This window comes from Lathyrus oleraceus, chromosome 4 (assembly GCF_024323335.1).
Source record: "Lathyrus oleraceus cultivar Zhongwan6 chromosome 4, CAAS_Psat_ZW6_1.0, whole genome shotgun sequence".
Classification (NCBI taxonomy): Eukaryota; Viridiplantae; Streptophyta; class Magnoliopsida; order Fabales; family Fabaceae; genus Lathyrus; species Lathyrus oleraceus.
Window position 1 is genome coordinate 434094342 of NC_066582.1, and position 11853 is coordinate 434106194.

The 11853-nt window shown below is 32.2% G+C and overlaps 1 protein-coding gene across 1 annotated transcript; it reads right to left on the reverse strand.

Moving 5' to 3' along the window:
• Window positions 1-2612: 2612 nt before the first annotated feature.
• Window positions 2613-5180, reverse strand: LOC127075898 (uncharacterized). The gene is made up of 3 exons (XM_051017405.1): window positions 4812-5180; window positions 4338-4484; window positions 2613-2952 (listed from the first exon to the last, which is right to left on the reverse strand). The coding sequence occupies exons 1-3, from the start codon at window positions 5064-5066 to the stop codon at window positions 2809-2811; spliced, it is 546 nt and encodes a 181-aa protein (XP_050873362.1). The 5' UTR covers window positions 5067-5180; the 3' UTR covers window positions 2613-2808.
• Window positions 5181-11853: the final 6673 nt, after the last annotated feature.

The following is an 11853-nucleotide window of genomic DNA, read 5'->3' on the forward strand; positions in this document are numbered from 1 at the left end:
TAAAAATCAAATTATGAAACTAGATTTTTCAAGAAAATTTTTGCCATTGGCCTCATATTTTTGTGACTCCAAATAAAATAATTATGAATTTTTGAAAATAAAATAAATTAAAAGAAATTAAAACAGAAATAAGAAAATATCAAAAGTCAGGAGCGCTTGGATAAGTTCATTAAATGATGTGGCTCATATCCAAAGGCTCAGAGGCGCGGATACATCATGGTCCTTGGTCAAGCGCGCAACATGATGAATTAAAATAAGTCCACAAAAGCAAGGGGCCACGATTATAACATTTAAATGAGATTCAAAGGCTCAGATGCATCCACGTGGGGATGGTGGTGGAAACCACCATCTTCTCCGGCCAGAGAACAAACTCCGGCCACCACGCGCAAGGTTTTCAACCTTAACCAAAATAAACAAGCCAGGTATCAAAATGAAGCTAGGGTGATATACATCACCCCTGTAACCTTGGATCTTCCTCAATATTTCTATTTAATGAGAAACTTGAGCTTGAAAATAAGGTGCACAAACTGAAATGGCACGATTCATGAAATTAAGACCACCACTGGCCTGCCTCTTGCTTAAGGACTTCAGAAAACAGTTCAAACTAGAGAAATTTACATGGTATAACAAGATCTAGATCAAAACAGTTGAGTGATATACCTCTGAAATGCAGCTTTAAACAGCACGATCTCTTCAAGCTTTTGATTCCAATTTGATCTTGAGGTAATGAGGATGCAAGGCTAAGGAATTAAGACTTGAAGATCAACTAAGAATGTTGAAATTCAAGCTTGAAATTGAGAAATGAAAACTGAAATTCCTTTGAGTGAGGTTGGGTTTCCAATTCAGCAGGGTTTCAGATCACCTTGAGGTTGAAATTTGAATGAGCAAGACCCTCCATTTATAGCTGAGCTGAAGGCAAGGTGATGCAATACTCGTGTGCATGAGTTTTGGATCCTCCATGCATGGGCCTGTATAGGCACATGTGAGGTCCAAAAGTGAATGAAAATGCAAGTTGATATCACAATGAGTTGAATTGGACGTGTAATTGGAGCTGCATTGGCTTGTGCATGAAGTTACAAAGTGAATTGCATAATTGAACCTAAACATTGAGCTCTTCGAAAATCACACATAAGGAACAAAAACTATGTTGGGCAAAAATCCATTTGGAGTTTGGAAAATTATGAAAACTGGCTTTGAAGTTTGAGGTACAAAACATGTCTAGGTTTCCTTTGAAAATTTTATCAAAAGTGATCAACTTCAAGCCCTTCTGTTTCAATGATGCAAGCCTCAAATGGAAAAACCTCCAACACCAAAGTTGTAGATCTTTTCAAGATGATCAATTTGGACTTAAATTTTGCATCATTTGAATTTTTAATGGGAAAGTTATGGGCACTTGAAGTTGGACATTTTTCAAATTCAATGGCTTTGGTCCAAAGTGACCTATAATGTTTTGTATTATCACATGTGTTTCTTTTAGTATTATGAAATGTTGCCCAACATAACATTTTAAGTACACATCTTAAGCTTTCCAATTCAATTGGTCTCACCTCAAAATCATAAAAAATGAAGAAGTTAGGTCCTTGGGAAGTTGACCCAAAATTAGGGTTTCAGTCAAAATGACTTATAATGTTTTGAAATGAATGATGACCTTCCAAGTTTCAAATGGATTTTTGATGAACATGAAAGTTGTTTATATGGTTCTTAAGAACATTTTTTCTCTTAGGGTCATCTTCATTTAACAAACACATCAAAAGTTGTATCTCAGTGATCCTCAGTTTAGTCAGATGACTTGACTGGTCAACTTCTCAAGGTCAAACCTCAAATCTTGATGAATGAATGATTGAGGATACTCACATAGGCTCATATATTCATAAAATAATGAATGAAAGAATTTCCCTTGATTAAATTTGATCATAGATTGAGGTTGCTTCATGAACAAGGCACAGTCAATGCAAAGTTGAATTAGGATTTCCTTGGGAAACAATCCTCAAGCCCTTTGATTTATCTTGATCAAATTGGCAAATTGAGATACTTAGGAGATATATATGATGATTAGGAACTTTGTGGACCATTTTCATGCTTGTTCTCAATTTCATTTAGCCATTTCATTGAGCTTAGGAGCCTCCTAGGAGCATGGGAGCTCATGATCACTTGAGCTTCAAAACAAAAAAAGTTAGTGACATATTTTTGTGTTTTTGGTTAGTAATCAAAATAAGAAAAACAATAATATCCAATACAAGTATGCTTGGTGGTCTCAAACCACTCTCACAAGTCCCAACCCTAGGGTTAAGGAGCCATACATGCAATGATCCTTGAGGCAATGCAATGAGCAAATGATGTGATGCCATGAGGGATCTTAGGGTCAAAATTAGGGTCTTACAAATGTATGCATGTTCTCTTTAAATTATTTTTACTTTTTAAAAATTCTTAATGATGTTAATTAGGGAATATTAATCCATTAGTATTTGTATAACATTTACTTACAATTTAAATATAGTAAATATCAACCACCATATCAATTTATATTATGATTCTCGTAAAAAAAAATAATCACTATTATTATATATCAATCTTAACTATCATAATAAGATTATACTTTTTGAATATTAAGATAGAGAATCTTTGTAAACATTAATATTAGTAAAGAGACAATACAAATAATAATATAGCCATAGATGGAGAATGGAACACGAGGAATTTTTAGAAACAAACATTAATATGATGAACTAAAATATCGAATGAACTAAAGCATCAATGATATTTCCACTACATTAAATGGAAGTGCAGAGTCACCAGAAAGTTAAGTGATCATAAGCTGGAAACTGGCATATTATAGAAGGTAACATGAGTAAGATAAAGCAAATTCCCAGTTTTCTTCAGTTTAAATTCAAGTGCAACTACAGTCAAATTTCTTCCACTCTTCACCACAGAAGCATTAGCTACCACTTCTTCCTGCACACGTAAAAATGACATTTTAGAGTTGGACTTCTCAGTTAGTTGGCAACAGGGATGTCACTTCAGCATGATTTTGAAGAGGTAATATAAACTGCAAGGTGCAATTAGATAGTCCTAGAATGGTGGGATTGGTTTTCATCTCCTGAATTAGTTGGTTCTAGAGTCAGATACCGAATTTCTAAAAAAAGTGCTAGGTGCAATTATAGAGTAAAGTGCAAACGGTAATTGATGTGAGTCTTTGCACCACATAATACTCAAGTGCCTATTATAGCCTCCCTTGAGAGCCTTTGCAGCGCTTTACTTGGCCTTTCTAGTCAGCCCCTTTGTAAGGTAACCCTTTCCGAGCCAGCGATAACAGGCTCTGATACCAATCTATAAGCATCCAAGCACATGGAGAAATTTCCCATAAAAGCTAGCTATCAAGGGAGAAGAACCAAGCTACTCAAAAACTCAACCGATCATCTCATCCTATTCGACGTGGGACTTGGACACCATGTAAAATTCAAGTAATCTACCAAATGGATAGCATCTTGTTGACACGTTTTTTTTAATAAGAAAATTCTAAACATTTTAAAGTAATGGGTTTTGATAGTTCACATCTAGCAAATGTCAATGCAGATTACAAATATTACACATATAGCGACTACGAAACTATGCCCATCAGTTAGATCCTAGGAGTCTCAGACTATAAAATGTCTTTCCCCTTATTGTTTGGGATCAGAATCTTACCTGCAGAACTTGTACTTGCAAGATGATTTTTCAAGTCCTTTCAACGAAACCAAAGAACCAGAGAGTATAATTCACCAATCACCATCCTTTATGGATGCATTGGGGTCCTAATCACACTAAGGATTTGTTTGGATAAATAGTTTAATTAAGCATTTATAACATAAGCACTTATCATTGAAGTAATAAAGTCAAACTATTATCATATAAGCTATAAGCCTATAAGTTATTTTCACAAGCTATCCTTAAAAGCTTATGAAAATAAATAAGCTAGAAATAGTTTATGGACATGTTATAAGTTGTTCCATAAATTCTCTGAAACACTCTCACAACTCACAAGTGTTTATGCAATAGATAAACTCAAATAAGTCAACTGAAACAAACTTTAAACCAAATTACAAAGCAATTCTCATAGGGTATGCTAAGCAATTAAAGTAGTTACGTTCTTTTAAATGTCGTCGACTTTGCTCTGCTATTTCAAAATGCAACTGAGGATAACTGATTACATTTCCTTAGGCAGCATAGTAAACCATTCTAAAGCGTTGAACTGACCCGCGCACGCCATTTATCTTAACAACTACTTATTTGAATTAAAAACAAATATTGCAATGAACATCATAGGAAAGAAAGAAACAACATTGTAAACAAGAACTCACATCCATAGGAGTGGCAGAGAGGTAAGAAATGCTAATTTCCCCAAGAAAAAGTTGTTTGTCCTCCGCAACTACAGTCCTAGCACAAGCAGTTGACAGAACCTCAACCAAAGACGCAACCGCTCCTCCATGCAGTGTTCCATAGCCATTCTGCAAATACAAAAGAAAATGAGAAACCTTGGGTCTCCATATACAATCACATGGCATTTTTTGTTTATATACCCTCTATTTTTAGACAAATTGTTAACTCTGAACACAGAAAAGTTATAGATTTATTTAGCTAAGCTCTTAGCATTGATGGACCAATTCACAAATCAGAAATGTTCAAAAGACACCGATATTGACAAGTTGACATCAATTGACACCATTAATAATTTGGAAAAAATAAATAAATTAAACCTAATCACAAGTGTTCATCAGCAACAACAACAGTAACATAAAGTAGAAAATCGAAAGATAGAGAGGAAATGAGGTTACACAGAGAGGTGGTTTAGCGACAACAGTACAAGAGATTCGACCAGGTTGGATTAGATCGACTTTGATGAAATTCCGAAGGAAAGAGTCGAGAAAACCATCGGTGTTGCAGTTTTCAGGAAAGGGAGCGCCAACACCCATAAGCTTGAAAAACAATAGCGTCTCGGAAGTGTGTTTTGAGTCCATTTCCGGAGATATTTCCGGCAACGCAATTTCAGGGACGGAGGTGGTGGTGGAGGAGGAAGGTTTCATCGCCATGGTTGTTGAGTTTTTGTGTGAAAACTGTGCAAATTTTTGCTCAACTAAATTTGAGTGTTCAACTTTTTGAAAGATTTCAAGATTAAAAAATCAATCAATTTATATTACTATAAAGTAATGTTAGTTTAATGGCAGGTTTGTCATTTACCATCCATATTGAATATTTTGCTATTAGTAGTAATAATATCATATATTTATCTTAATGATTATAATACGTAACTTTTAAAATTATGCAATATTGAAATTGGGTTTTAAGGGAAAAGCCAACAACACGAATTCTTCTTTTAAAAAAAAATTGATTCATTTATGAATGCCAATGTATTTAGTTTTACTATTTTTTGATGTATTGTATAGAATAGTTTTTTTAATATTTGTGATTTTTTTTATTAATTTATAATTACTTATTTATATTAGATAATTTTTAAAGAGTGAGATATATTGTATTCTTTATAAGAAAGTTTTTAAAAAATAAAATATTTAATATAAATAAATTGTGACCAAATATGTGTTATGGACAACTATGTGCTACACTGGTATAGAACATAAAAAAAATACAACATTATATTTAATTAATAGTTCAAATTAATTAAAAGAATTAAAAATTAAAGACTTTATATTTTCTCACACAATTCCACCTCCACCTTTTAGTATATATATCTTCACCAAAACAATACACCAAAATTCTAAAAGATGGTAGTGTTTTTCAAAATAAAAAAATTGTGACCAAATAACTATTTTAAATTGTACATTATGGTTTTTCTTTACATCAAACTCGTTTTATTAAGGTAGTAAATGAGTAGTGTCAAGTTAAACTCATCCCAATTTGACTTGATTTATTAAGAATTTGTTCCACTCAAATTTCAATTCGAGATTGACATGAATTTTTTTTAAAATTTAAACTCGACTTATTATATGTTTACGGACAACTCGATTCAACTTGTGTTTGTTTCCAGAACTTAAATTAACTTTTTTTTAAATAGTATTTATATGATGTTGATTTTATTTGTATAATTATTTTTAAAAATATTTTGCTCATTTGAGAATATAAATGATCAATTAAAATCGTTAGATTAAAAGAAAATATAGGACTAAGATTTGAAATAAATCTTTAAATCTACTCTAAGAGACAATATAACTCTTCTCATATATAATCGAGTTGACTATGAATTAACGAATTGAACTATGTATAGTTCAAGTTCAGCTCATGTAATTAACGAATCTAGTTTTTTTTGCTCATATTCAGCTCATTTGCTTCATGAACCTAGTTCAACAATTTAATTGTCAAATCGAATTCTAAACTATATTCGAGTTGATTCGTTTCATTGCCTGCCCTACGTCCCATCAATGTCACTTAAGGGTGGTAAAATGGAAACAACATGTTGAACACGTTCGTTTTAAGAGTTTAAACTTGCACTCTCTAATGTGTCTGGCTCGTCCCGCCCTTTTTTTTTTTTGGTTTTGCTGACGCGGACATTAACATAAAATTTTACATTTTAAATTTAAAAAATGTCGTGTTTGTGGATCCGTTCTGTCCAACCATTATTTTTTTTCAGGATGGACAAATATTTTAGAACCACACCTTCAACTATGTTTTTATGAGGAGTCATACATATGCTAAATAAAAGGAGAATTCATATGGAATGGATAAAAAAAGCAGTTTTGTGTTGTTTATAACTTAATTTCTTTTACAGGATAAATAAAAATTCGCTCATATTGTATGGGGTAAAGTGTATTTAACTCGTAAAATGTTAATTAAAAAATAAAAAATCCACGTGAGCTTAAAAAAATGTCACGTGACCCGCCAAGTCAGCAAATAAGAAGATTTTATAATTGTCACGTCTCTAAAGGGGCCAAAGAAACAAAATCTAAACATTGGGATAATAAAAAAAATTTAAGGGGATAAAGTCGAAATTCGCTCAAATTACAGGGGTAAAGTATATTTAACCTTTACTTATATTATTTTCTTATGCTTCGTACGTTTTTGGAGTTCTGCAAGATATTGTGAAAACAAAAATGGTCGCGGTGGTAGGAAAGCATGTGCCAATATCACTCTACATGATAAGTTGGAAATGTTATTGAGGTTGCCTTATGGAAGGATTATGGGAATCAATTCATGAACTATAACAACTCAAACAAGAGTCAAGGGCCAACGTTTATTATCCTAACACATGCATGGTGTAAATAAAATACAGGTTTGACACCTTATATCAATCATTTTTCTCTTTGTTACATGATCAATATTTTTTTATATATCTTACCATATCTCTCTATCTATGGTACATGATCAATATTTTTCTAACACTTGGAATGACTCTATATCATAAACTTAGACCATCCCGAAGTTCACACTTTTAAATTCAAGTATGATATTTTGCCTTATATTCATGCTTATATTCAAACTTCTCATGTATTCATACTGAGATGTTATGAGACCTTATGTTCATACTGACATTTTTTTACTTTTGATTTTTCAACATTTTGGAATTGAGAAAAGGAATGGTGCACTGGCAATGTAAATTATTTTTACACTGTCAACCGGGACAGAGCTACGTATAAGTTTATAGTCATATGCCCCCACTTAAAATTTAGAATGATAGTATTATTAGGGGTGTTCGTGGTGCGGTTTGGGCGGTTTTTCCGATAAAAATCACCCGAACCGCAAGAGAAAAAAGTATGCGGTTCGGTTTGGTTCGATTGACTTTTAGAAATAAAACCAAACCAAACCAAACCAAATCAATGCGGTTTGGGTTGGTTCAGTTGGTTCGGTTTTTTATAATATTTTTATTGAGCCATATATACTCCTATAAATAACGACATAACTTTGTGTTTAGTCATTCATACATTACTAAATAACATCAAAATTCATCACATTTAAACAAAAATGTTTCATTCAATATACAAAAAATCAGATTAGACAAAAGTGGAATAAAAGACAAATATAAATAGTAGCATAAAATAATATCAAAGACATTATAATAAAATATAAAAAAATATATGAGATGAGAGATTAGAGAATATGAAAAAAAGAACATAAGAGATGCGAGATTGAGAAGAAAAGTGCAATAAAAACGTAATTGAAAGAGAAAATAATAACATAAAAGATAAAAAAGAAAGAACATAATAGAGGACTTATTAGAGTAGAATATGCGAGACCTACATGGAAAAGAAGACGAGAAGAATGTGTGATACTATTATGAGAGATTTAAGAATGTTGAAATTGAAATCCTAAGTGTGATTAAGAGAAAATCGTTTGTAATTGTATGGTTAAGGCATACTAGGTTTGAGGTTTGGGTTGGATGTGGGATAAGTGAAGTTTGGGTTGTAACATAATGCGGTTTGGTTTGGCTTAGTTCGGTTTTCAAAATACAAACCGCAAACCAAACCAAACTGTGCGGTTTTATTAAAAAATGAACCAAACAAATCCGAACCAAATGCGGTTTTTTGCAGTTTCGGTTTGGTTTGGTTTGGTTTGCGGTTTTCTATTGAGTTGGTTTGGTTTTGAACATCCCTAAGTATTATGGTATATTATACAATACTAACTATCTAATTTTCAATATGTAATATTTTTATACATAGAATAATATGATAACATTTAAATAACTAATCATCAATATTAAATGATTATATTTATTCTAAATTATTATAAATACTAATTATGATCATTAACAAAACTTCTTTCCAATTTGATAACTTAAAAAAAACACAAAAACTATTTAATTTCTAATAAATATTATCCATAATATATACTCTCTTCAATCTCATTTATAATAAAATAATTATTCTCCATATAAAAAAATTATTATTATAATTATTGTAATTTTTTAAAATAACTATTAGTAAATTATCATTTATTTATGGATATATTTATTTTGACTTTTTATTTTTCAAAGTGAATTAGTAATTTTAATAAGGGATATATTTTTAAAAATAAAAATTAATGTACTTCAAAATTTGTAAAATATATTATATTAAAGGATAAAAAATGTGAAATAGCCTTATTGTTAAAGTTAAAGAGAATAACATTTTTTGTGTTATAAATTTATATAACATTTTTCCCCCACAAACTAAATTTTCTGCCTCCGTCCCTGACTCTCAACCAATGACAATCATGTATCCCATCAAACCGTCTTGTGAATTTTAAATTACTTATATGATTTGGCACTTTAAAGTATTTTTATTGAATGTATGTGCAATATTTTTTTACACTGACAATGTACTACCATTAAACTCTTTGCAATTTAGGATTAACATAGTTATCACATACCCATCTCAAAATCTCACCCAAACTTCAGATTCAGTTCTGCAAATAAATGACAAAACCTAGTGTTAGTTTGGAATTTCTAGTAGGGAAAAAGTCAACAAAGAATGTTACGTTGAGAAAATTCTAAGTGTTAGCATTTAATGACCAGCTCCGACAAGTCAAACACGACGACTGAAGCGCTTAGACTAACATGTTGAACATGATTTGAAAGAGTCTCAGGAATAGGTCTTGAACATGGTTTGAAAGAATCTCAATAACAGATCTAGCTGATCTTTCGACACCATGTCGAGGTTGAAGCTTTCGAAAAACGTCAAAGACTTAAAAGATTTTGGAGATTTTAAAGGTTATCTCAACACTAGTTTTTCACAAACTAACTTCGACAAGCAGGTACGAAGGTGGGATAATGACTTTCAGCAATTTGCAAGTTCTGACAACATGGCAGTACTTTAGAAGACTAAGTTGCATGTTCTTAAATACGTGTTTATTTTCTAGGAATAAGATATCGGAGACGGTTATCTTTAGTTTAGTATAAATAGTAAGCTCGTATAATGTAATCAAGGTCGCAAAATTTATATACTTCTCTATAGAACTAGAGTACCCGAGTTAAAGAGCGGAACAGTTTGTGAGTAACATGTATGAGTATGCGTCATTTTCTTTCATTGTCTTTGTTTTCTTAACTGGAACACTTTTCTATTCTTGTCATTTAATGTGTTTTGTTTAATGTTATTTATTGCATTTTTCATTGATTGCGTTGATCCAAGCTTTTTCGTTATTAAAGTTTGCGTCCACTCTGTCTTCATATAGACATTCACATCCATGCCACACACTCTCTTTCTTATACACTTGTTTTGCACAGATTTCTCCCAAGATTTTTCGAGTTAATCTCACAAGCTAATAAAAATCATGATTATTCGCTAAAAACACATGCAAACAAATTGGCACGCCCAAAAGGACCGTTTTGTGCAAAAAAAAAATACTTTTGCGAGAAAGTCTTGCATTACTTTGTTATTTCTGTTTTTACATGAAATATTTTCAATGTGTGGAAGTTTATGCATCTGACAAGTGGTAGAACGTTGGTTTAAATGGTTCCTCCAAAAAGTATTTCATGTCCCTGAAATGATACTTCAGACATAGAACCACCGGTCACATCGATGGTTGGTATTGTAGGACATCAAACCCTATCGGAGTCAGAAACTTAATCCTGACCCTAATAACGACTCTTACGTCATTACCATGAATGGTAGTTTTGTTACCACCAGTAGTGAATATCCTGACTATCCCTAGGGCTACTTTTGTTGTGGTAGGGGACCCTACACCCCCTTATGTCCCAAGCTTTACGCCACCTCTATTCACTAGGGGTTACCCATATGGCATGTCAGTTGTCCTGATGGCAGATTTGCAAAGTCACACTTTGACATTTGCAGACAATGCTGCAATGATAGTGTCACCCATGAATCCATATTTGGCGCCAGGATCTTCTATAAGCAACTCTAGTCAAATGGCATAACCACAAGGAGGATTTGGATACGTTCCTCCAGGAATGTCAGCCTTAACTACTAATTCTCTTCTATCCATGAGGAAACAAATGGAATGAAAGTAACCACGAAATGGTGAACATGTTAACACAACATATAGGTATTATGTTTCATTCATTAATTCAGAACACAACCCAAATTTACTAGCAATTGGCCCACCAGATGGGTAAAATTGTTGACTTTTTTGGTGTGCCTCCAGTGCCAGTTGTACTGTTATCTAATACTTAAGTGCTTGTCGAACAACCTTTGTTGAGGGTATTGATTGGTAATTTAGAAAGTGTACTAATATGCCGATATAGTAATAATGGGAAATCCCAAGTATCGATCTCAAGGACTTCTTGATGATATAAGGTTCATGTTTCTATTTAGTTGAACAAAAGTAATCAGGGGTTTTGAATTGGGTTTGTAGTGAACAAGATCAAATAACAGCAGAATTAAAATAGAGTAGAAAAAATATGAGTAAAGAGTGCTAGAATTATATATTGATCATGAACTTGTTAATAATTCTAACTTGACCTTGTTTCAACTTACTTTATCTTTACAGATTACCGTTCTCAAGTGTATCTACTCCTAAGTCCTTAGCGAGTAAACCTTTAAACATTCAAATTAACTCATATGTCCATAGTGAATTATAGATGAATTTAAGAATTCAAATATCAAGAACATACACTTGAGTCTATCAAATAATATAGGTTTATAAATGGTATCCCTAGTCCTAGGTGATATCTAAGATATAATATTTTCATCAAGCGTTATTGTTGACAGTCCGCCTAACAAATAACCGTAAATCATCCTCAATTTGTAAGAGAGATAAAAAATTAAACTCAGAAAAGAAATAAATCTATTAGAAAATAAAAGATAATTCAATACAAGGTTCAAATCAAAATTATCAATAGAATCAATCTCAGGTACCCATCCTTAGCACTGCGGTGCTTAGCTACTCATACTAATGAAAAGAAACATTACAAATAATCAAGATGAATAGGTAGTA

Coding starts and splice junctions, on each gene's coding strand:
- LOC127075898 (XM_051017405.1), bottom strand. CDS start 5,066: ATGGCGATGAAACCTTCCTCCTCCACCACCACCTCCGTCCCTGAAATT. Junction 4,485..4,811: donor TCGCTAAACCACCTCTCTGT/GTAACCTCATTT, acceptor TTGTATTTGCAG/AATGGCTATGGAACACTGCA. Junction 2,953..4,337: donor TCTCTGCCACTCCTATGGAT/GTGAGTTCTTGT, acceptor TTACGTGTGCAG/GAAGAAGTGGTAGCTAATGC.